Source organism: Oryctolagus cuniculus, chromosome 11 (assembly GCF_964237555.1).
Source record: "Oryctolagus cuniculus chromosome 11, mOryCun1.1, whole genome shotgun sequence".
NCBI classification, from domain to species: Eukaryota; Metazoa; Chordata; class Mammalia; order Lagomorpha; family Leporidae; genus Oryctolagus; species Oryctolagus cuniculus.
This window is the reverse complement of record NC_091442.1, coordinates 16,798,945-16,824,473: the sequence shown is the minus strand read 5'-3', so window position 1 is coordinate 16,824,473 and position 25,529 is coordinate 16,798,945. Positions and strand designations below refer to the sequence as shown.

Below are 25,529 nucleotides of genomic sequence, written 5' to 3'. Positions count from 1 at the left end.
CTTTCCTCTACAGAAAGCATAAAGCAGAAACCCTTCAAAGAGGGATGTGCTCCATGATTTTTTTGAATGGAGTCAGCTAGGAGATCAACTGCATTTGTCAGAACATTTAAAGCAATATTGTATGGGCTGGCTGAGAATTCGGAAATCTGCAAAAGGAGGCTTCCTGCCAGGCGGGGGCCTGAACTCCTCAGTAGGAGAGCTCTTGAAGTGTTAGGGCTGTGAGTCTCTGCTCTGGGGCCAGCTCTTCAGAAGTTGGAAGATGGCATCCGGGGGAGCTTTGACGGGGCATGCGTGTTGGGTGTTCCTGCCGAAGGGCTGTGTCAGCTTGCAGGGCCGAGGCCACAGTGACAATATGCTTTACACCATGTGTGTTTGCTTCTCTTCCTGTGACCCTTAGGGATACTATTTTTCATATAAAATGTCTCAACCCCTTATCCCACAGTTGCTGTGATCACTTGCTAGGCTCTAGACAGAGGCCTCTCCCTCTGTCTTCCCCTGAGGGCAGGCCTGGACTCTTAGGGCTTTCCCTTACCAGAGCCTACATGGGGTTTCTGAGAATTTTCTGTTTGGTTGGTTCTCCACTTGAGTGTGGAAAAACTACAGCCTCCTTTTCCTGCTTCAGGAACAAGTAAGTAATGCTGGTGTTTGGACCAGCTGAGCAGGGCTTGTCAGAGTTGTGATTATTTTGGGAGTTGGGACTTTGCTAGGTGACAAGGCCTCTTGCTTCAGATCCAGGGAGTATCCTGAAGCACACTCTTCAAAGACAAAAATGTTTCTTCCAGAATTTTCTGGTTGGGATTACTAAGAAATAAACCCTGCTACATTGACTAAAAATGTGGTTTTTAGTATTTTTTTCAAATAAACTGGTATTTATAAATTTCTCGTCATATTTGGGGTTGTGAATCTTCTCTAGTGGTGCAGGTAAAGAAAAATTGTTAGTGTATACTAGGTGGCTTTGCAGGACATCTTGGTTTTGTGATTCTGACAGGCAGGACATGAGTTGTCTGAACACACTTCCCCTCGGAAGCAACCTCAGTCTGTTGCAACACATGGAGCCTCTCGGCGGGTGCTTAGCTTCTGCCTGCTCCACGTCCCAGGGGCTGCCTCGGTCATCTCTGGGGAACTGGATGCTAGAGCTGCCCCAGTGTCCCCGGGGGCCCCACCTGGAGCCCTTACTGATGGCTGATTGCTCTCTCCGGCTGCTTTCAAAGAGACAAATGGGTTCCCCTCCCAGGAAAATACTTACCCACCTTCTTATTTTTGACAGATCCTGCTGGAACTAACTGACTGGTGAGATATGGTATAAGTCCTGGGAGAAGCTTCACCCATCATTCTCATCCAGGGACCAACAAGGGAGATGAGAGTTATGTTGTCTCTGTTTACCTCCATCTTCAACCAGGTAAAGCCATTTGTTGCCTTTGATTTTTAACATTCAGAGTAGTGCCCTAGTGCCTGTCTGCCTGTGTGATTGTTGAGAGACGTGAGAGAACCAGGAGTAGGGGCTAGGACTAGGGATGGTGGTTGCCTAACTTTTATAGTAATATTCTGACTATTGTATTTTATGAAATCTATTTGAGGAGAGAGATAGAGCTCTTATCTCCTGGCTCATTCCCCAAATATAACAGCTGGGGCTGAGCCCAGTTGAAGCTGAGAGCCAGGGACTCAATCCAGGTCTCCCATGTGGGTGTTAAGTATCCAGTTGCTTGAGCTATCACCTGCTGTCTCCCAGGGTGCTCGTTATCAGGAGTACAGCTGGGACTCAAATAGAAGTCCTCTGAAATGGGATGGAGGCATCCCAGCTGGCCTCTTAGCCACCAGACCAAAGGCTTGCCCCTGTTATGATCATTCTACAGGGATAATGTATTCATATATCACTTGTGCACTTAAAAATTAAACAATAATTTGAATACTTTCAATCTTAAACACTAACATTAACAGATATCCTGGATACAATGAATTGCACTGAATTGAACTAAACCCAACCAACAAGGCTTTGGTGATTTATAAGACAATTTTCCCTCTCATTTTCTCTTGTCTTGGAGCAATGGATATTAAATCATATCAACCACTTTTATCCAAATTGTGCCTTGGTAAATGTGAAACTTGTCTTCTTAATACCTGATGTGACAAGAAATCCCAAGGAATTGATCATAATACACTCCTGAAGTGGTATTACATGGCTTATTTGCAAATTGTTTGGTTATTCTTACATATTTATTTCTTCAGATAATCTTCAAAATGATTTTTTTTTCAAATTACCTACTAAGGACTCATGGACTTTGATTAACATTGCTTTAAATGTATTGTTTTAATTTTTGGTAGAATTGGCATTTTAGCTATGGTGATGCTTCTTGTCTTGTGCATCCCTTCATTCCTGACTTTTAGGTTCTCAGAGTTCTATAACTGTGTTTTGCACATTTGTTAAGTTGATCCATAGGTTTCTTAATTTTGTGCTGCTGGTGGTAATACCATTTTACTTTCCTATTTCGTTTCTTAACATATAATCGATGTTACAGTCATGAGACTCCCTAGTTTATTCTACAAATATGAATAGAGAAGTCATTTATTTTGCATACTGACATTATAACCTGTGCCTTTAATGACTTTTCTTGTTCTTAATAGGTTTGGGGTTTTAGGCATATGGCACTTATTGTGGTAATTGTGAGCCTTCATTTAAATTGTAATTGTGATGTTTTTAAAACACATATGCAAAATCTCTGATGTGTTTATTAGGGGGATGAGTCTATGTCCTCATTCATGGATCTAGAGCTGAGCTCAGTGAATCCATTACATCCAATAGAATCCAACAGAAGTGAGCCTGTGGGACTTCATATGAATTGTGATGTTTTCTCTTATTTGCATTGCTTTGGAATAGTATATACTGCAGAAGAATTTTTTTGGCTTGAAAGTTTGAACAAGGTCACCCATGAAAATATCTTCTATCTCCTAGGGAAGATTAACAACTTAAAATTTTCCTCTGATAATTGGTCTACTTAGATTTTCTATTTCTTAAGCCAATTTTGCTAACATTCATACATTTCCAAAAACATCGATTTGATCAAGATTTTAAAATTTACTAGAGTGCTTCACAGTACACTTTTTATAATGCTGTGTAATTTCATCATTCACGATTATATCCCTGATGTGTTTTCTAATTTAGAGTATTTGTGTTTGATCGTGATTAGACTTGTCAGCAATTTGTTTTGTTGGATATAACAGCAAACACCAAAAGTTCTTAGTTTCAGTTACCAGGCCTAGCGTTTTTCTGCATTTGTATTTACTGTAAAATGTCTCCCTTCTCTTGGCAGGGACTTGCTTTCATAGGCAGGCGCTTTCTCTGATTTATCAAAGTGAACCTCTGCTTTTGAACTCCCGTGTCTTTTCATGTGTCTGGGATGTCTTCCTGCTTGTTCACCCTTCCAAGGGCAGCTCTGAGCTTGCTCAGAGTTGGAAGCTGCCAGAGTCCCGTGGAGGAGCCAGAGGAAGTAGGAAAGGGATGCCGACTTTCGCTGGTCCTTTTTCTCTGTGTTTAGAAACCAGACAGCCTTGTGGGAGGCGGGGTGAGGGGTGTTAGGGAGAGGGCTGAACCACAGCTGGTACAGGGAACTAGCACAATGAGCTTCATCAGCATGAAGAGATTAGTATCTGCATTTAACACTGGCTGGAACACCCCCCTTAACCCATCACCATATTTTCCTGACACAGTTTCCTCCATGGGCACTAGCTGCCCACATGCTTTGTCGGGAGCCACGTCCTGCCAAAGGTAGGCCAGGAATAAAACCTGGAGCAGGCTCCTGACTATATGCATGGATCCTGGCTCAAGATAATCCCTCACTCCACTGGCCAGCTACCCTGCTGTCCCAGGGCCCACAGGAGGGTCCTATAAAGGACCCCTTATCATCCTTTTCACTGTTGATTGGGCAGACTTACCAGCTACTTTCAACAAAAACATGGGGTATCAGAATTCCTATTCCCAAATGTGTGTAGCAAATTAACAGTATGACACAAACGATGAACCTAGAATATGAGTAAACCTCTATCCACCAGAGCCACTTCGCATTTTTGTCCCTGGATTAGAAGCTTAACTGGACAGCTGGTGGCCCTCTGTGAGTGTTGGCATTAACAGCTGGAGGATGGGATATTGTCTGTAGTTTAAGCCTAGTTTCCCAGCTAGTACCCCCTAAGAGCTAAGTCTGCGATGATGTTTCTTTAGAACTGTGAATCCAGGGAGCAGTGATGATGGGAGCTATAAAACGGGGAAGGAGAAGGGAGGCATTGCAAGCCATGCTGTAGAATTGACTACTTCTGGAAGGGTCTGTTTGCTCGTTCAAGGACCATTTGAAAAGTTTCATGAAACATAGTCAGGACTGTCTTCACAGGAAAGGAGGAAGCATTTGTCAACAGGCTCCAGTCTCTTGTTGGTCAAAGGTTGCACCACGAACTGTTGACTCCTCCATGTTACTGGGTGGTGCACACATGAGTGGGTGCTAAGTGGGTCCCTGAGGGCAAGTGGGAACAAAACATCCAAAACTCTGGGGCAAGAAGCAAGAGACAGAGTCAGAGTGGAGGCATCGTGGATTTTCTGTTTGTGAAATCTGTACAAATCTGCTTGCAAATGACCACCACAGCCACAGAGAAGAGAATATCTGAAGTGGTGCATGATAGGTATCTGCTTTATCTGGTCTTGAACAATTCAGCTAACGGTGGGGCTGCCTCTCTCAAACAGATGGGGGCCATGAAAGTGAAAATTCTCAGCATGAATCTCAACACAATTTACCTTGCCATACTTCCTCCCATAGTTTTTTTTTTTTTTTTTTTAATTTATTTGACAGGTAAAGTTAGTGAGAGAGACAGAAAGGTCTTCCTTCCATTGGTTTACCCCCCAAATAGCTGCTATGGCTGGTGCTGCGCCGATCCGAAGCCAGGAGCCAGGTGCTTCCTCCTGGTCTCCCATGCAGGTGCAGGGCCCAAGTACCTGGGCCATCCTCCACTGCCTTCCTGGGCCACAGCAGAGAGCTGGACTGGAAGAGGAGCAACCGGGACTAGAACCCAGTGCCCATATGGGATGCCAGCGCCGCAGGCAGAGGATTAGCCAAGTGAGCCACGGTGCTGGCCCCCATAGAGGTTTTTCTTAACAACATTTCCTCTCCCTGGAGATAGAAGTGGACAACTGGCCAATTTCTTGAGTAAGCATGGCCCTTCCGGAGCAGGCCCTAGCAAAGACAGAACCACTTCGTCCTCTTTGAGGCTCCTTTCCATCTTTAGGTAGCAAAGCACGACTCAGAATCCACTGTTGGTTATGATTCTCATTTTGGCTTCCTATGAGTTGAAACTGGAGGAAATTTCTTTGAGACCTACACGATGGTCTGGCTGCCAGGTGTCATCACAGGTTTGCAGTTTTGACTGTGTATTTCTTTGGTATTTTAAACGAAAGGGGGCTGAGATGGAGTTGGTTCTCACTATAATCTGGGGCTGGGTAGGGGATTGCATCTTGTGCTCGCCTTGCCCTACAGTCGGGAAAGAGTGGATTCACCTTCTATTGAAGCACATGCAGCTGTTAGGCTCCTCCTCATTCAAAGGAGACTATGAGCCTCTTCCTTGCTCAGCTAGTCCTTAAAGCCAGGCTCCAAAATTGATGGAGAACTCAGAACAGCTACTTTGTAATTGGGACAAAAGCTTCCACCTAGCTTGTGGACACTCAAGAAAGGAATGTGACACTCATGCAGTATAATACTCAGATTTCTGCAAACCCACAGCTGGCCAGGGTCTGATTTGTAAAGAATGGTGTGTAGGTGGGGCTGGCGCCGTGGTGCACTAGGTTAATCCTCCGCCTGCGGTGCGGGCATCCCATATGGGCACCGGTTCTAGTCCTGGTTGCTCCTCTTCCAGTCCAGCTCTCTGCTGTGGCCCAGGAAGGCAGTGGAGGATGGTCCAAGTGCATAGGCCCCTGGACCTGCATGGGAGACAGGGAAGAAGCACCTGACTTCTGGCTTTGGATAGGTGTAGCTCCAGCTGTTGCGGCCATTTGGGGAGTGAACCAACGGAAGCCTTTCTCTGTCTCTCTCACTGTCTGTAACTCTACATGTCAAATAAATAAAATCTTAAAAAAAAATGGCGTGGCACAGCACCTTCATTTTGGCCCTTCACTTGAGAGCTTCCACCGAGATGTTCTATGATGTGAGGCCATCAGCCTTCAGGGAGGGAAATAGGTCTTGCTCAGGAGGTTGTTGAAGCCATTGTCATTAAGAAAACACATGGAAAGAGAATCTGTAGCAGGAATGCCTTTAAAAAAAAAGATTTGAGAGAGACTGACTGAAAAAGAGTCTTCCATTTGCTAGTTCACTCTCCAAATGCCTGCACCAGCCAGGGATGGGCCCGGCAAAAAACAGAAGTCAAAGTCCATTGGCGTCTCCCATGTGGGCAGCAGGGACTCATTTACTTGGGTCATCATCTGCCTCCCAGGTACATTAGCAGGAAGCTGGATCAGAAGCAGAGCAGTTGGGACTTGGGGCAACACTCTGATGTGGACATCTCAAATGTGCCACCCTTGGAAGGCTTCCATTCATGAACAGCTGTCCATTTAATTTTTCATTCTGGACATGGAGTTGATTAACCGGCTATGTTTTCCTTTCCTGGGAGGATGGGCAATACCAAGTTCTTAATAACTTTTAATCCAGGCATTAGGGTATGACTTTGGGGATATGACCTTATTCCTGGCATTATCTTCTCTGTCCTGCCCTCGTTTTCTTACATTTCATTTTGTCCATCTTTAAAAATAATTGGCTTTGATAAGTAACAAAGTAAATTCAGAAAATATAGGAAGTTACAAAGAAGAAAATGACTCGTTCTCTGTGATAAGAATCAATGTTAATATGCTGATAGTTTTCATGTATTTATAGAATCGATTTATTTTCCTTATCTGTGCATCTATATTTCTCTACGCATCCGTGCACTCCAGATGCTCTTGAATAATTACACTTCATTCCAATCCCTGTTCCATGAACTATGAAGCCTCTTCAATTTCTGATAATTTCCATGGGGATTATAAGCCACTGCTCCTCTCTGTCTCTGGTTGCTCAGTTTCCGTGCGTCATCACTCTGTGGGTGCCATGTCTCTACTGCTTGTCAGTGCACATTCCAGCCTTTAGTTCCTTTGGTAAATTTCATAAAACCACTTAGGCCAAATCCTTACGGACTTGATACATTTCAAGTTGTCAACTTTTCTAAAATGAAAGTGATTTCCTTCCCCTATCCCACTGGCTTCTCCATTCCTTTGTTTTCTTCTTTCCACCCACAAACCCTAACAGAAGACATAAAATCCCTCTTGTCTCCTGCATGGGACATACTGGTGACCCCACACTATGTACCTGTGTATTTGAGGACTTAAGGTCTCCTGCAGTTTTAATGGAAGGTATGAACCCCTTGACTTGGAGGAAGATCTTAAGTGAAAACAGAGCTCCAGTCAAGGAGCTCCTAACTGTGGTATGGGCTGGCACTTGGAATCCAACTACACAGGAAGGCCAGGCTGGGACCCACTTTGGGCTACCAACAGGCATACAGACATAATGCCACTATTGCCAGTCCCTCTCTAGGGCTGAAGCATATAAGGGTGGTGCCCCTTACTGTTTTCATTTATAAATTGTTTTGAAAGGCAGAGACAGATGAAGTTGGGGGGAGAGACTCCATTTGCTAGTTCACTCCCCAAATGCCCACAATGGCCAAGGCTGGGCCAGGATTGAAGCTGGGAGGTGGCAGGAGCCCAGTTACTTGAGCCATCACTGTTGCCTCCCAGGGTCTGCAGGAAACTCGGAGGCAGGGTGGAGCTGGGCCCCAAACCCAGGCACTCTGCTATTTATAAGCAATCCAAACCTCTGTGCCAAATGCTTATATCCATTTGACTGTTAACGTTGGTTCAAAAGCTGGGCTGACTTCCTTAGCATCACTGTGATAAGACCTGAATCTTGAGGTACCCAAACTTTGGGCTCATGAGTACTGTGAAGGTATATAGGAAGATAAGAAATATTTAAGAATGTAGTATTTCCATGGAAATGTGACTGCAGCATGTTAAAAGAAGCACGTCTAAGAAATATATATATGTGTGTATATATATAGTCTGATGCCATTTATGTAGCAAATGTGTATATGCTTTATACATGCATGGAAAGATGTAACATGGCATAAATACATTAATAACTGTCTTTCAGAAGTGAGAACTTTCATCTTAGTCCTCAATTTTGTGTTGAGTTCTTTCAAGTGAGTATGTGCTTTTACAACAATGCTTTAGAAGGTATTTCCATTTTGGAGAAACGATTTTAGTGTTGTTTTTTCCTTCCTTCTAATTCCTTTTCTCAGTGTCATCTATTAGATCTACAGCCAAAGAATAAAAACAGCAGGCAGAATAAATGAGTTTAACATGACCAAGGACAAATGACAAGATTAACCAGCTGAAGGATGCCAGGTGCCCCACTTAGGATCTAAGTAGGAAACATGTTTTGTCTCCATACTCTGTGGCTCAGGGGATCTGGGGGATACAACATCTGGGTCCCTTAGAACAACTTGCCAGAGTGCCCAGGAATGAAGAATAAAATAAACCCTGGACTCTAGTCCTATGGGTCAAGTTTCCAACTCATGCTTCTAATTGGACATACAGAACTGGGGAAGCAACAGACTGCAAGGGGTCAGTTCTAGTTGTTTGTTCTGCTCATCCAGAAGACAGAAAGCATGTGCATCCAACTCAGACTGACAGCCTCTACCTGCCTAGCTTGAGAACTGCTCTTTCCTCTTGGGCTCCTGTCTGTCCCTTTCTAACAATATTTAAGACAGTTCTTATCTAACTTCAGGATATATCATCAGGGACACTTGTTAGGCATGCAGATTCTTGGATCTCATCCCAGACCTATTGATTCAGACTTGGCATGTCTAGAAGCTTCCCAGGTGAAATGATGTTAGGTGACTTATGAACCACACTTTTGAGATGACAGAGTTCAAGGCTGCATCAGGCACTACTGGTTTGGTACCTAATCTCAGAAATGATTGGAAAATTATTGACAGGTCTAGGACAAGAGGCAGAATCCCTGTTCCTGAGCCTCCACTTTCTCATCTGCAAATGGAATAATTCCTATCTCCTGTGTTGTAGTAGTGATGATTAAAGTTAAATTATAAATAAACCTAGTTAACGATAGGTTGTTTTCTTCCTCCTTCCACTTTGATTTGTCCTCTTCTCACCCGTACTCAACCTCAGGAAGACACCAATACGAATATCTTAGGAAAACAGGAATCTCAGGGTCACAGCTTTATTGTATAGATTTTCAACACAGCCATATTACAAACATTGTCAGGGAACATTTACAAGAATAAATAAGATGGACTTGCAGGTGTAAAAAGATTACACTTCACTGTAATGTACAGTCAAAAAATATATCTGATATTCATTGACCTGACATTATTTACTTTCTGCTTTTTTTAAGCTAGAATTGGAAAGGAAAAGGAAAGAAAAGAGCATTGACAGCACAGTGCTGGCTTTTCAAAGACTTCACTTGTTTTCTCTTCTCGTACGTGCTTTATCTATCAAACACCCAAACTATACAAGTGCAGGCTGTTGGGATTGGTGGAGGAGGCTGAAAACTATATGGAGACTTTGGTCTCATGCAGTACACTGTGCCCAGTGGATATTAAAAGTCAGCCTCCCTGGTGTTGAGTGGGGACCTCATGATAGCCCTTGGAGAGCTATGAGGGTGTTCCATAGCCAAGGCAATGATAGAGGCCCCGACTCTTTGCCTTTGATTCGCTAATAGGAAATAGGGTGTAAAGAGAAGGTGGACAAGAGCTTTTGAATCTGATATCTAATAGAGATTTGCTTGGGTTAATCTGGGCTAGCCAAAGAGCCACCTGGAAAGAACAATCTGTGCACTGGAAATCATGATAATGGCATGTCAACTGAGTCACTGTGCTTTTACTTTTAAAATCTCCTCCAACAGGCTTTGATTTGGGGAGTGGGGATAGTTAACTTCTAGCGATGTGTTTCTGTTCCAAGCCCTGCTGGGACCTTTATTGTTTCTGAATGCCACTGATGGCCTTGTCAGCCAGTGGGTTAGGCCATGTCTACTCCCATCAGATTCTAGTAGACAGCCAGTCTATGGCAAAGCAGCTGTTCTCTTGGGCTTGCTGTTGATGCATTTCAGCCTGGATGAGCCCAGAGCAGCATCTTGGCCTGTGTGGTGGGGAGGCTTGGTCAGGAGAGCAGGAAGTTTCATCTTGAACAATGCAAATACTATGCTTGGCTTTGTGCTCTACAGATATGAATGAGTTCAAACATGATCCCAGCTGCATGAGATATCGCCTATGTAGGGAAGAAGCAAGATTAAGGGCCATCTCATCAGTGCTCTTTCTTCCCTTTAAAGAGACACTTGGCTTCTGCTGCAGAGCTCCTGAGATGGGCAGCTTATCCTCTCTGGCAGTCAGCAAACTCTTCCTTACGAATACAGCGTTTCACTCGTTGGTTCTGGTTCCCCTCACAGGAGTGACCTGGGGCTAGCAACTGTGCTTGGCTTTGTTCAATCTGCAGTTGTATGGAGGATATTGGCCCTAATATTCTACTTGACTTTGCAGAAACCTGTTTACCTAGGATGACACCACTCTGCCTCTAAACCTCCAGACTGCCCTGGGGACTTTGACTCAAAGAACACCTTACATCATTAATCTTCCAAAGGCAAGCCACAAGGGCAGGGTAGGCATTGAGAGTTTGTTAGACCATCACATAGGAAGCCCACTGATTTGTATTCACAAGCCCAAAGGCATTGACACTCTCGTGCAGTGACTCAATTTTGCAATCTGGGTAGGTTACTTCTCGCTACCATTATTTCACAAAGTCCCACTCACTAAGGAGCCATGAATTGTCCCAAACTTTAGGATTTCAGACCAATACTTTCCTATCCAACAATCCAAGGCCCCAAGGCCTTCATTATTTGAAAATTCCAACCAAGGATCAGGTCTATATCCCTCCACTCAGAACAGTGGAAGGAAGCTTCATGGTGATACAGCCCCCAAAGCTTTTCCTATTGGATCCTCTGCCACACCAAGTCCTCCCACATTCCTTCTATCAGCCCCAATGGGCCACCATCAAGATCTTCAATGGCTGGGCTGCCAGGCCTTGGGCTGCCATTGTGGGTGCTGATCCTTCCTCTTGGAGACAAAACATTCAAGGGTGGATTATAGGGGGTTTGTGTGGCTCCTTAGATTACCTTTGCCCATCTCTTCTGGAGGTGGTCAGGGAGCATGCAAGAGATGGTATTCATCTTTAAGACAGTTGTACAATCAGCACTATGCAGAAGTCTAGCCCTGGTTACCAGGATACTGGAAGAAACTTCCTCGTGTATTCAAATATGGCTTAGACATCTCTGCTATTCTTCTGAGGACAATGTTCATGACCCTGAAATGTGTGTCAAAGGAAACTGCAGGTAGAACAGCCTCTGCCCCCCACAGCACACTTCAGCACTGACCCCTCTCTCTGCTGTATATGACCTAAAAGGTGGGGGAAACCAAAGCCTCACATTTCTTGACTTCTAGGTATATATACCTGGAAAATCTCCTACAGGGAACCCTTCAATGAAAGTATATGAACAAGGCTGTATCACAGCTGGCGTCTTCTAGGTAGATCCACTTTTCCTATTTCCCTGTTGTATGTGGCTATGATTTGGAGCTGGTCAGAGACTGAGAAGGAGCTTATAATGGTTGGGTGACGTGGAAGGCAAGTCAAAGCTGTAAGATGACATGGCCTTCCCTGTTTGAACTTCTCATAGGCTCTTCAGCTTGTGTTGATTATTTGTCCTTGGGGGTCCTGGGCCAGTACAACCTATTGACTTGATAGCTTAGGATCAGAATCCTGTTCGTTCTTACCCTTGGGTACACTTCTATTTTCCATAGTATTACTCTTGATTTAGTTGGGTGCTGAGTGGGCAGCTGTAGGCTAAGGAAGAATGGCTTTCTCCATTCTGTCCTCAGGCAATCAAGTGCAGGGGAATTATTTCCCTCAGTGTCTCTGGGTCAGGTTGGGAAGTCACTGCCGCAGAGATGACAGGGCAGGTTCCTGGCTGCTCCTCTCTGGGTCACATTTTTCTTGGCTGCAGAACCCTAGCTATACCCAAACCTCTACACACTCTACGGGGGTTCACACTGAGCTGAGGATACGTGGATCCTGGTGAGAACATACAGCAGGAGCTAGTGAAGCATCCAGGATTGCAGGATGAACAAGCAAGATTGGCCAGAGGGGAAATTATCTTTTTCTCTAAGATACTGAGAATTGTGCCAAAGCTGCACCTTGTTCCAAGTGGTTCTGGTGGGTCCTTCCCCATTCATTGTCCTGCTCTGTCACAGAAGAGAACACTGCTCAATAGCCCATTCACATCTTGGTTCTGAGTATTCATGGGATGCCAATTTGCTAGTCTTGTCTCCCTGATTCCCTGTCTAAACTTCTCCAAATCTATTTTCACATTGATTGGCCCAACATACTATAGCCAAGAAACATTCTATAGCACAGCTGAGATTCAAACTAAACTCTGAGTTCTTCCCATCACAAGCCTGTGCCTCACCAAGAGGTGAATGAGGTCATACTAATCTGCATACTGTAGGAACCCAGCAAGTGTAGGGGGCTAAGGTAAAGCGAGGAGTCTCCTGGACCCCAGCCCTTCATGTGAAGTGTGTTCTCCGATTTGCCCCATATGAGCAACGATGTGACTCCACCTAGACAAGAGGCACCACCTTCTCGAAACCCCAGCATTCAGGAATCTGCTGAGCAAAGCTATATCCAGATTTGCCTTTCCCTTTAGGAGTTTTTGGACTCAGCCTGCACCATGCAAGATGGGTAGGTCCTTATAGTCTGTGTCAAATGGTAACGTTCTCCCTTAAGGTCAACCCATGAACAGTGAGGTCAGGGTACTCCCACACCAAAGAGCCTGTCTAGGAGGAAGTGAGCTGGTCTTGAGCTTGAGTCTGAAATCTGCCTCAGGAAGCAGCAGCATGGCCAGGCGCTGTGCCCCCGACTGGGATATAATTCCACAGAATTCATCATAGTGGATTGAGAAGATCAAAGTCACACCAGGGATGGTGCACATGGTTGTTAAAAAATATTATCAGGATAAATTAGCAAATGTTGCATGAATTGTTAAAAGTAGAACATGGGACTAGGAAGGAATTTTAAGCTTACTGTTGGATGTTTTGGGTTTTATAAGAGCCACTGTGTTATCTGCTGTTGCATAACTCTGAGACAGAGTGGTGGAAAAATAACCTCTCTATGGTCAGAAAAAAAACAGTTTAAGCCCTGGCTCACGCATTTACTAGCTGTGGAACTGTGGGCAAGTGATTTCTCCTCTCAGGGCCTCAGTCTGCCCATCAGTAAAACGATGAGAATGACCAGCACTTGTTAGGCATGTTGAAAGAATTCAGCAAGCGCACATGTCTGAGTCCCTAGCGCAGGGTGTGCTTGGTCCATGTGAAGGTTGGTCTGGTGTGACATTGCCCAGGCCACCCCCGCAGAGAGTGCCAGCCCTCAGAACAAGATGGTCTCCTCCATTCCCACAGGGAGGCCTGCTGTGGCAGTCCAGAGGCCCAGAGCTCCACGGATAGCCCACGTCCTTCATGCCAGAAATGCTGAAAGGACAGTGTTGGGGTGCAGCTGCCATATGGCGACAGCTCCTTGTTTCTCATCATTCTCTACATCTTCACATCTAAGGAGTGAGACCCACAGGGGGCTCTTTACTATGTGAGGCCACTCTTTGGTACACCAGAGGGGGAGAACTCCTTAGGTGGGGACCTGAGAGCTGTCACACTATTTTCCTCTACTCGCAGTAGAGTGAGTCTATCTTGTAACTGGGGTGGGATGGAAAATACTCTGCTTGGAAGGTTGCAAGTGGAGGTTCCCGGGCACTGGTGCCCTATCTTACCTATCTTACCCAAGCCCTGCCATGTACATTCCAGGTGAGATCTTAGAATGTCATCTCCCTCTGCTTTTGTGTACACTGGTCCAAGACTGTTCTCTTCCCTGCCTTCTTTGGAAGGTAGCTGGGTTGTGAGAAGATGAGGGGATGATCTGGGGGAGTTACTATTGGGCCATATTTCATTACTCCTGATGGCCTGAGTCTTCCTAAGTTTCCTCCTCTGTGAAGTCACAATTTAAATTCCTACCACTGGAAATGGTAGAAGCCACTGTCATTTTTACCTGCCAGTGATTTTGCTCCTTTCTGAGCAGAATAAATCCCAGGATTTGTGTTGAATAGCTGTCCTTCCACCCTCACCTCATCTGGATGAGCCAAGATCGGAGCAAATGGCATACAACAGGCTGATTTGCCATGGTTCAGGTTCCATGAGGCTGGGCAATGCCACTGGGGGCAGTGGGCTGGAGCCAGGGGAAGCTGGCAGGATCCGTGGGGGCTGGGCCCTGGGGATCTGCTCAAACGCACCCGGGAATAGGCCCATCAAAGAGAAGAGCAAGTTATTCACGGGGTTCCTTTGCCTGCCTTTGCTTTGAGTCATTTCTTTTTGAACTTCCAAAGTGACAGCCCTTCCTTGATCAAGTCTGGTGTCCCCGGACTTCCAGACAGCTCCAGAGCCCATACCAACAGAAGCAGCTTTCCTGGGCTCTTTTCATGTCCTGTCCCTGGTGGGCCTGGAGTCCTGGGCTGGTGACCCTGCTCTGTGGTAAAGCCAGAGACCTTGGGTTTCTCATAGAAGCCAATCTCATGATCTACTGCCTATCTTGTTCCAGCAACAAAGTAGTGAGTGGACAGACAAAACAGATGCAGTATTAAAAGGTACACAGTTAAGGGAATGTTATCACAGTGTCTGATGAAAGGAAAAGAGGCAGCCCCACTGGCTTGAAAGCCCCTTTCCAACACAAAGCTGAGTATGTCGCCCCAACCTCTGCTGGCCCCTTGTTGCCTATAAGGCAATGTCTGTACCCTCAGTAGGAATCTATGTCCTTGACTCTGGTTCATCTACCACTCTTCCCATCATGCTAAGCTCCAGCTGGGCTGTCCACACACTGGACTGCCTCTGCCAGTGCATTTGCACACCTCTTTGCCATTGCATGTATTGATCCCTTGCCTGAGTTTTTTTTCCTATCTATTGAGGCCCAGCTGGAGTAGATGTCGTCACCTCTAGGAAGCCTTGGGCAGAGCGAGTTTCTCTTGCATGTAGTACAATCCACCACTTTTGTACTTGGTTCAATTTCCCCAGTACTCAGTGAGCTTACAAAGACAAACACTGTGCCTTATTGAATTCTGTGCCACTCATGCCCTGTTTGGGACTAGACCAGCCTGCAAGATGGAGGTTCTTAAATCCCAGTCCCCTTGAGACTGTCAGATAGCATGCCTAAGACTAGCTAGAGAGTGTCCCTGGCTGGCCCCTCCCAGCTGGAGGGAACAGGAGAATTGTTTTCACTAAGAAATTAGATGAGACTAGCTTTCCTGGGGAGCCAGGAATGAGTTACTCAAATATATCTGAAGTTCTGGGCTTCCCAGAAGAACTGGCATCAGAAAGAATTAAATTTCCATTCATGGAGTTCTCGTTTCAAAAGAAAACTGGCTGTATTTTTCCTCCATAAACTAATTGCTTGGCTGAGAAAGGATGTAGAAAACAGCATAGGGAAGGATTTTTGCCATCACCTGCCTTTTTGGAACTGAGGACGGTGTCTCCGTTCAGTTGGAAAACAGATAAGAGATTAATGGCTCTTTCCAGGGGGTACTGGAGGCCATGGGAGATGTCACCTAGAAGGTGCCCAGCAAGGGACTTAGCAAACGTTGGCTCTCTGTTATTGAATCATCCATACTTTGGTCAGGACCCTAGAGCCACAGGGCTAATCTCACCCTTGCTATTTTAAACCAAAGTATAATTGGGTCCATGATGGCCTTTTCCAAGATGGCCGCTGAGTTTCTCTAGGAAGGAGGTTGGATTTGGAGACCCAGATTTAGAAAAAGCTAGTGCTATAACTGCCACCCAGGAACAAAGGGACCATCTCCAAACAATCCCATCTCTCCCTTTTCAATGGCCATGCTATTCCAGGGTGGACTTTTCAGGGCACTGCCAGGGAGATAGGCCCAAGGTACACATTCAACTCTCATCCCTTTTATGACGAGAGAGACGAGATTTCACACACACAGCCCCAAAAGGAAGTTTCTTTTCACATACACTTGGCAAAATAATCAATTCTTATCTTATTCATTCTTCCCAAAAGAAGCTACCCACCAAGAGACACAGAGATTACATTGCATGTGCTGGCCAGAGCCTTGTACCAGGAAGGTGGTATTTTTACAAAGACAAGGAGGAGCAGTGAGTTTCCTCCAGCTTCATCCCCTCCAACTAATCACAAACAAGCAAACAGAACCTTTATCGTAGAGTGCTGTGGGCACAGCTGGCTAGCCAGTGAACGACAGAAGGTCAGGGCCTGAGCTGGGGAGCAGTACAGGATGGTAGTGGGCCAAGCCCCATGCAAGTTAGGTGTGAGGATGAGGGTCCTCTGCCTATGGCCTAGGGAGCATCCTGAGGTCATACTGACCCAGACTGGCAGGTGTCCAGTGCCAGAAGCCTCTGAAGGAGGTTGCAGAGGACAGCAGAACAGTGACCCCAAGAACCCTAATCTTTTCCACAGCAGCACGGAAGAGTAGAAAACTTGTCTCCTCCACTCCTAAGGAGAGGGAGGGCAGGGAGTTGCTGGCCAGCCTCCCACTCCCCAGCACCTGCACGGTCAGCTTGCCATGAGATTCACAAACTCAAAGAACAAAAGCAAGAGGTCTGGTAACCAGAAATCTGGGGCCTTGCTTGTGAGTGGACTTCAGCTTGGGCCCAACTGTGGCTGGTCAAGTAGGGAGGGGAAGCCTGGGCCTCTCCCAGCTGCATTGCCCAGAGCTGCAGGAGACTGCCCAGAAGGTACAGAGCTCACTGCAGAACATGGGACCACCAGTCTTCTCCTGGGAGTTGGGCAGGGTTGCCAGCTCCACGCTCCTGAGCCCAGTCACTGCCATTCACAGAAAAGGGGGCTTGCCCACAACAGCCTCGACTCCAGCAGGTTCTCCGTCTCACTGGGCTAGAAGGAGCTTAAATATTCCAGTGCCACCTCGTATACAAATTTATACTGTTCCTGAGAGGAGACGAGAGAGAAAGGGGGAGGAAAGAGAATATGCATTCGCGTTAGGTATAGAGATTTTAGAGAAAACTTCATCTACATCGGCACTGAAAACCAATTCAAAAGCATCCACATGTGGACATCCTTCAAAGTTCTGCCTACTTCTAGCCAGGCTTTCTCGAATGTTCACGTGAGATCCTTCTGCCCGCCCCCCCCCCCCTTAACCATTTTTTACATCAGTGCTTCTCAAATTTTGATATGCACACAAGGCAACTGGGGCTATCTTTCAGAAATGCAGGTTATGATGCAGCAGATCTGGACCGGGACTCAAGATTCTAACAAGACCCTAGGTGATGCTGCTGCCGCTCTGTGGTCCTCACTTTGAGTTGGACCTCATTGGAGTAAGGTTTCACTCTGAGTAGGGTATAAAGGCTCTTAAATTTGGTTGTGCATGGTCTGTCTCCACCATGGTGTAAGATCTTCTGTAGGCTCTGCCTTCCTACTCTCTCTCCCCAGTGTCCTGATTCAATGCTTTATGCTACTGAAAACATAATGCGCACTCTACTAATCCAGAATCCCTTCTTTTAAGCCTGAATTAGTGAGACTTTCCTAAGGAACAGGCATCAGATGTGCCAGGATTACTATTTGGATTGCCCGGCAGGGAAGGAAAGTCAGAGGGATCAGAAGTTGGTGGGAATGTCAGACAACAGTGCAGGCAAAGGGCATAGGCTGTAGGGACTCAGGGAGCACCTGGCTACCGAGGGTTTCTACTACTTGATGTCATTTCTTAAGGTCCAGGGAACTACAGTGAGCTCGACATTGGAGATCAGTTCCTGGGACACTCACCAGGGTCTCCACCATGTTGGATTTGTTGTTGCGCAATGTTTTCACAATGTGGAACACATCGATGATGTTTTGCTGCTGGATCATCTCACACACGCTGCAGATAGCACAGAAGGTTCCACTGCGGCCTCCCCCATTTCTAAACACAGAGTGAAGAGATTAGCCACATTCCTGGTTACTCCTCCCACAGGTACCTGCTGATCATGAAGCTGCATCCAAGTAGTGGGGTCTCCGCCATGGCAAGGCAGGGGAAGGTCTGAGCCATGAGTTATGATTTGAATCCCATCTGTGCCATTAACTTGCTTTGACCTGCTTACTTCCCCTATTAATGACCCCTGAGAGTTCAAGTAGCTTGATATCTCCTTGGTTCTGTAGGAGTGTGACCGTTACCCATGGCACACTGACCCAGTCTCCAGGGCAGGGTGAAAGTATGCCTTTGTACGCTTGATTCTTGTCTGAAAGGATGCTGTGGGTCCATCCACACATCCAGTGAATACAATGGCAATTTACAGGTGGTTTTTCCCTGTAGTTCTTCACATATTTCACGAAGGCCAGCAATATTCTGTTAGCCTAGGGCCGGCCAGCTCAGGCTTAGGGCCAGGGCTGGGGTGGGCCTGAGCCATGCTATCCTGAAATGACTTGTGCAACTTGGTTTAAGCAAGGCCCCAGTGATCTTAAGTATAGAGGGAAAGTGCTCTTGGAAGGGCCATTCTTCTGTTATGCCTTCATTCCTCTATTATTCCATAAGCTATCTTCATGGAAACGCCCCTCAAATGCTTTATAGTGAGTTCCCTTAGGAGTATGTCTGAGTTGCAGCTCCTGGGCATGTTGCCAAGAGCAACTAATGATTTCATTTAATGACCTGAGTCTAAAGAACATCTGGATGGAAACTAAGGCACTCAGTCAACCTCCCAGATGGTTTCTCTAAAAGACAGGCAATGGCCAGATGTTTCAAGTACAGTAGCCGTCCACGTGCTAGCCAGTGCCTACATCTCAGCATCCGTGATGCTATGAGACCTGTGAGGATGCCAAGGACCCTGTTGGTAGAAGACACTCTGTGCTTTCCTCTGGCCCACACTACTCGTCATCTTGATTTGAAGGTTATGGATAAAAAGATATCCCTGCCAAAAACAGGCAAAAAAAAAAAAAAAACACACACACAGAGCGGTGGGGGGGGAGGGGGGAGGGAGGAGGGACCTTCTAGAAGGAGGGATAGTATTTTCTCAAGAGGAAGAGGTTGACTGGATGCAGGGATCTGAAGGCCCCGTGGAGTGAGAACCCGCAGAGATAGATGTGGTTCTGTGCTAATGGTGGGGTCACTTGAATGAGTGGGAGGGAATTGGAGGAAACAGGGATAAGGGATCAGCTGCCACTTTGTGGGAGATGAACCGAGCCAGCTTGGCTTGGGTGACATGACGTCACCCATCAACCCGACACAGGACACCACACAGTATTTTGCTGGACCCCTGTCTGAGATTCGTGTCTCTTGGGAAGGGACTTTCGCTACAGGTGGTGGTTCTTAAGCTCTGAGTGTGCTCATGTATGCATGGATGTTTAACCTTGTTTAAGTTCTGCCACTTTTTTTGGACATGTGTGCATCTGCCCATTTGAAAGAGGGGAACAATGAGCTAATTTTGTGAAGACAAGCTCAGCCCTGAGGTCATGACATGTTACTAATGCCTCTACTAGCTCCAAAATATTCTTATTATCATCGTTTAAATTTGCTTCACACAAGTTTTAAAGAGGGAGGCCTTTCTCAGCTGCTTCTCCTCAAACCATTTAAGTTCTAAGAAGCAAAGAGCATGGCTGTGACTCCAGCCTTCTGTCCCTGGATGTGATGGCTGCAGCTCTGTTACAAGGATCTGAAATCCCTGAAGAATCCTCTCTGATCCTGTTATACTCTCATGGTTGCCTTACTGACACTTGCTATTTTTAAGTAATCATGTTTACAATATCTGCATATTGGCAACCATGATGCTATTGGTGTTGGTGGATAAACTGTTTCTATATTCTAGCTACTTCCTGCCAAAGTCTGATAGTTTAAAGATGACCTAACTCAACACACGCCATGGACAGATGAGGAAACTGAGGCTCACAAAATTTATTCTTCTTGATGTGGTGCAGCCTGTCAGCCACAGCTCTCTGGGTACTGATCTCTACCTCGCATGATGAATTAGGGTCCATTGGACTGGGTCATTCCAAGACAGAAGGTAAAGACTCCAGTTCATCCCAGTAAGAGAAATAAAAAACACTGGTCTTCCCAGTGTACCTTGGGAAGGAGCTCCCAGGCTCCTCAGCTCCATCTGTCGGTCTCAGGGCAGTGCCTACCCATCATGCTCTCTGCGCACCTGTGCTTCAGGAGGCAGACACAGTGGACAAGGACTTTGCCAACAGGCAGTGTCCATTAATGGAGGCACATTAGCTTAGAGTCCAGTAAATGCAAACCACAGCTCCTCTCCTGACTACTGGACCTTTTACCCTGTGCTGTTGGCTTCAGTTTTCTCACTGTACAATGATAACATCCACCTTGTAAATAGAATGAGGCAATTCATTTAAAATGTCTGACTTAAAGGAAGCTCCGACCATACCTTATTTTTGCGTCTTCAGGAAATAATAGAGGAGACTCTAGTAAAGGGGAACCACTTTGTCCCAAGCTTCTTTGGGACTGGCTGGACCCTACTAGAGGGTGGGACCTTCCTTCCTATTGGGGAATGGGCGTGGGGTCCACCACTATCTCCATGTTATATAGCTGTAATATGTCATGTAAGAGTAGTTCAGGCCAACAGCCAGAAACCTCATCCCAATAAAGGATGCAATTCCCTGGGCAACACTGCCACTGATCTTCAAGGGGTATTGAGATGCGGCACAGCTGGGCTTGCTGAGGACTGGTGTCTGGGGTTAGCAGCATCCACAAGGACGCTCTTGCACCCACCATTCTGTGGCTGTGGAGTCACCTCCATAGTACTCACAGGCAGTGGACCACAGTGCGTCCCTCCCTCCCATCATACTGCTCCTGCCACTTCTCCAGCCGTCGGACCACTTTGAGTAGAGAGCGCTTGGAGGGAGGCGTGTCTCTGTAGGCAGGCCAGCCGATGTACTGCAGGTGCTGGACTATACGATACCCATCCTGTGGCTGAGAAGAGACAGGCTGTTAGGGCTGTTCTGTTGGGGATGCTTGGGGCTGCGAGCCCTCCGGATTCCCTGGGGACTATAGCATTGCAGTGGTAGACAGACCAAATGAGGTCAAAGCCATGTCCCGACAGGGGGAGCCCCAGACTGTCACCATCCCTATTCCTGTACCTTTTGTGCACACTGCTTCTCCTACCATGGCTGTCCTATCTAGAAAACTCATCAGTCTTCAAAACTCAATTCAAATATATCCCTTTGCTTAGGAAAGCTTTCTTGATGCTACTGGTCAGAATTCCTCTCTCTCCCTGAGGCTCATGTGCCTGAACACATTTTATCTTCCCTTAGGGAATGAATACTGAGGGTAAGGTCAGTAGAGACAAACAGCTACCACTCCCTGGATTGCTAATCAGTCTCCAATACTCCACCACTCAGCCAGAGAAGATCACCATGGAAGCAACCAATTATTTTTCCTCGTAGTGTTTTTCAGGGCATAGCCTAAAGCTTACAGGATCCAATCAACAGCTGTACCAACCCATGCCAAAACAGTGTGACACGGTGGGGAAGAGCTAATGTCTGGGAAGTTTTGTCTATACGGTAGCAAGTGCGTCAGGAAACAGGCAGATGGCAGGCTGGATGTCGCGCTTGGCATCGGTGTGTGTTGGAGTCACTGCTGGGTCTGGAGCCGGAACAGCAAAGGCATTACTTCCCCAAGGAAGAGATTATCAGGAGAGTATAACACAGACTCTGGGCTGTCTCAGTGGGATCCTCCCCCTGCAGGCACCATCTGTTTGGGGGAGGAGGGGCATGGAAAGCAACAGAGGCCGTATACTCACCCGAGCCATGTTACAGATCCGGAATATTCTGTGGATGATGTCCTCGTCAATGTCTGCAGAGACGAACTCCACCTGGATGGGCCCGTAGCACCCAGATGTCTTCTCAGGCCAGTACTGCATGCAGAGCTGGAATAGGGAAAGAGGTCACAGGAGGTCCGAGACAAGGGGCGAAGTCAGGCTCATTTGTCATCAAACCTTTCTTAGCGCCAGCAGGACACACAGCCTGGAAAGGTAGAGTATTATACATAAATTCTGACTCAGCTTCCCCTTTGGGGAGCAGCTGCCTGGTTCCGGTTGTTGAAGCATCAAAGCTCTGACCACAGAAACACTGGGCTTAAACACATTTGCTCTGCTAATTTCAAACCATTTGTAAGGTGAGCTGGGCCCCAGGCTCCTCCTCTGTACAATGGAGAGAACATCTACCTGAGGTGCCACAATCGGGATGAGATAGAGCACTCACAGGGAGGGGCAGACTTTCCCATTCCAGGAGAATCTACTCGGGGCTCCCTAAGGATCAGATCAGGACGGCTTGGGTACAACTCCAGGTTCTGCTGTTAACTAGTTGTATAACCCAGGCCTCAGTGTTATGATACGTAAAATGGGGGGGAGGGACTTATGCTTCTCTTGAATCAGAAGATAGTTGTCTGAGAGATCATGCCGTGGTCTTTCCTGCTTTTCTGGAGTTGGGAATTAGAACCTACAGCTGAGAGCAAACGGCAGTTCATCTAAGACGGTGCTTCTCTGTCACAGGCTGTTCTATCTCCAAGGGGACGGCTGCCAAGGTTTGGGGACATTTTTGGTTGTCACTTTTGGGAGTTGATATAGGCAACCGCTGAGTAGAAACCATAGGAAAGCCCCCCCCCGCCCCCGCCCCAGAGTAACCTGGCTCCAAAATAGCAATAGTGCAGAGACAGACCCAATTCTCAAATAAATTGTTCCTTGAGTTTATGAATCTCTTCAAGGGTGTGGCACTGCAGGGAGAGGCAAGGCACATTCTCTCACATTCCAGGTCCCCAGGGGACATGGAGATGGAGCCTGCCCAGGTCCCAGCCTCTCCAGGTTGCAGTGTTGCCATTAGAGGTTAATCAAGCATTCCGAGCAAGCATGTCTGTGGCAGTGGGGCCGATCACAGGGTCTTCACAGCTGGTAATCATCTGCTACTGAGCTTACAGTGATGACAACAGAGGAGAGTTAACTTTGGGGTTGCAGACTTGCTAGGGACCGCTGTGACATGGACAGAGGCCTTGTGTCGGGACTACCCTCCCTCTCTACAGTTTGCCAGAAGACATAGCTGAGAATCCCCGAGGCTCCCGAGAGCAGCTTCAGATGAGTGTCTCATTGGTGGGGTCTGCCCTGGGTCTCTACTAAGCTTGCAGACAAGGAGTCAGACTGACAGAGGTGGGGACTGGAAGGTGGTGGCTTCCTCTTGGAGCCCTCACAGAGGCAGGGTCTTCATGGATGGGAAAAATTGTTCTCCCCTTCCTTGATGAAAACTGCCAATTCACTGTTGGAAGTCATGCAAACACGTCTTTTACTTTCTCTTTCTCTTAGAACTAGGAGTTCAAAGGCAGAGCAGGGAAAGAGGGAGGCTGGGAGGAGAAAATCACATCTCCTACCTTCCTTAGTGTGGAGCCCAAAATTCCAGTGTAGCGACAACATCCTCCAGTTTATAGCAGCGGGAGGCATAGATGGCCCAAAGGCCAATTCTAGCCAGCACCTGCTTTTGTAAATACAGTTTTACTGAAACCCAGCCCCACTTCATCATTTATATACATTGCCATGATTGCTTTGGGGGAGACAGGGACCACCCAGTCTACAGAACCTATGATATTTCATATTTGGCCCTTTATAGAAAAGTGTGTTCTATAGAATTGTTTGAGAATAAAGGAGATGATTCATGTACATAAAGCCCTTAGCAGGGTGGCAGGCATGGAATATGGAGTCGCTGAATTCCAGTGATTCATATTGCTACTAAGTCCCTCAGTGCTCGCCACTACCATCCACAGCTAATATGTAGGTCCTCCCTGACATCCCATAAACTCGTTGTACATAGGAAATATAATGCATTTAATCCAGCTGCCCTGCTGAATGCCCTAGCTTAGCAACCAGTGGCCTCTTGGTTGTTTCCTGTCATGAATGCATAAGCTAGCATCAGGCAGAGTATTGGTAAGCCTGGGAAACAGGCAAAATTCGAAATTTCGAAATTTGAAGAATGATTTCAGCTGAATGCACATCACTTTTGTCCCATCATAAAGTTGAAAAATTGTTTAAGTCAAACCATCATAAGTCAAGGACTGTCTGTATATAAATTTGAAGATTCCGTCTTATCACCCCTCTTAAATAGCAAAGACATGCAAGGTTAAGTTTCATAATGCAATGGTGCCTTGCTTTCCCATCCTCTCCATCAGGGGTTAATGGAGCATACTGAGCAGGGAGATATGAGTGTGGGTGTGCAAGGGAGTGGGGCTGATCACAGGGTCCTCCATGGCTGGGCAGTCCCCTCCTGCTGAGCTGTGCAATGATGACAAATCCACAATTTGAACTTCATTTCTCTTTGCCATTGGCTCTTCCGGCTTGCAACCTTCACAGTAATGAAGGACTGGTACAGATAAGACCATGGCTGGCCAGAGAAATCAGAATTAATCAGAACTGCCCATTTTTAAAAAATTGCCTTTATCACCGGTATTGGATTTAGCCTTGCCAGGGGTTGGCTGTGATCCTGACATGAGGTGCAAGAAATCTGAGGCATCAGGGAAAGTCTATTACCCCAATATTTTCAGTCTGGAGAGAGTGTGGAATGATTTGTCTCTTTTAATAAGATTTCCAGACCAATTTCTCAAGCTAATAGGTTCTCCTATGTTTCAAACAAGACTCCTATATTTTGGGACATTTCTCCGCATTTGACTTTCCAGGTCATTCTCCCATAATGCCCAAAGGGCTGGGGAAGGCTGCTGGGTCCTTCTAGTCCTAAATCAGAGTCACCCTCTCACTTGAGTGCCCTAATTTGTGAAACCACATTGGCAGCAGTGTGGGTGACATGCAGCCAGGTGATGTGTGGGCGGATGTGGTGTTTTTGTTGCCAAGGACTGTTAGGTTTCCCCATTGCCTGTGACACCACACAAAACCTAGCCACGGGAAATGAGAGAAAGAAGTGGGGCTGGGTAGGAGTCAGTGTTCTGTTCCCAGTGGCCCTTTGGAGTTCATAAAGGACTCTCATCAGCCAGAAATGTCCTCTAGGCTTTAGCACAACATGGTTCTGGTGTCCAAATGCTGGGGTTGCAGCTGAGTGGGGCACTGCTGTTTTGACCTGAATATGTAGCAAAGCAGAAGGTGGGGAAATGCATTGGGGTTCCTGCTTGCAGAGGTCTGGGTTCAAATCCCAGAGCCATCACTTTCCAGATGAATGCCTTGCCCATTCACTTAGATTCTCCATGTGTTATGAGTGGCTCTGAATTCTATTTAGCACAGGAATCTATTTAGTGATTCTCAATACTAGCAAGCTGTAATTATTAGGCAGTGTAGGGAAGGGTTGCTCAGAACAAGATGGATAACATGAAGGCTTTTCTTTCCTCACTCAGCAGCCTTATGAACATTTCCCTTTAGGGTAATAA

At 46.5% G+C, this 25,529-nt stretch overlaps 1 protein-coding gene and 1 long non-coding RNA gene across 13 annotated transcripts in view; one reads left to right on the top strand and one right to left on the bottom strand.

Moving 5' to 3' along the window:
- The first annotated feature begins 1,262 nt into the window (after positions 1–1,262).
- LOC127491113 (uncharacterized) overlaps positions 1,263–25,529 on the top strand; it is a 35,464-nt gene continuing 11,197 nt past the window's right edge. Inside the window, exon 1 of the long non-coding RNA XR_011379887.1 lies at positions 1,263–1,399. This is a non-coding gene — a long non-coding RNA (uncharacterized lncRNA). The remainder of the gene's footprint in view (positions 1,400–25,529) is intronic.
- PTPRT (protein tyrosine phosphatase receptor type T) overlaps positions 9,263–25,529 on the bottom strand; it is a 1,128,555-nt gene continuing 1,112,288 nt past the window's right edge. For all 12 annotated transcript variants that reach the window (XM_070051826.1, XM_051846098.2, XM_070051827.1 and 9 more), the window contains 4 exons: positions 21,919–22,044; positions 20,926–21,089; positions 17,960–18,095; positions 9,263–17,128 (listed from right to left, as the gene is read on the bottom strand). In XM_070051826.1, coding sequence (XP_069907927.1) covers positions 17,075–17,128; positions 17,960–18,095; positions 20,926–21,089; positions 21,919–22,044 — 480 coding nt within the window. In that variant the 3' untranslated portion in view covers positions 9,263–17,074. The remainder of the gene's footprint in view (positions 17,129–17,959; positions 18,096–20,925; positions 21,090–21,918; positions 22,045–25,529) is intronic.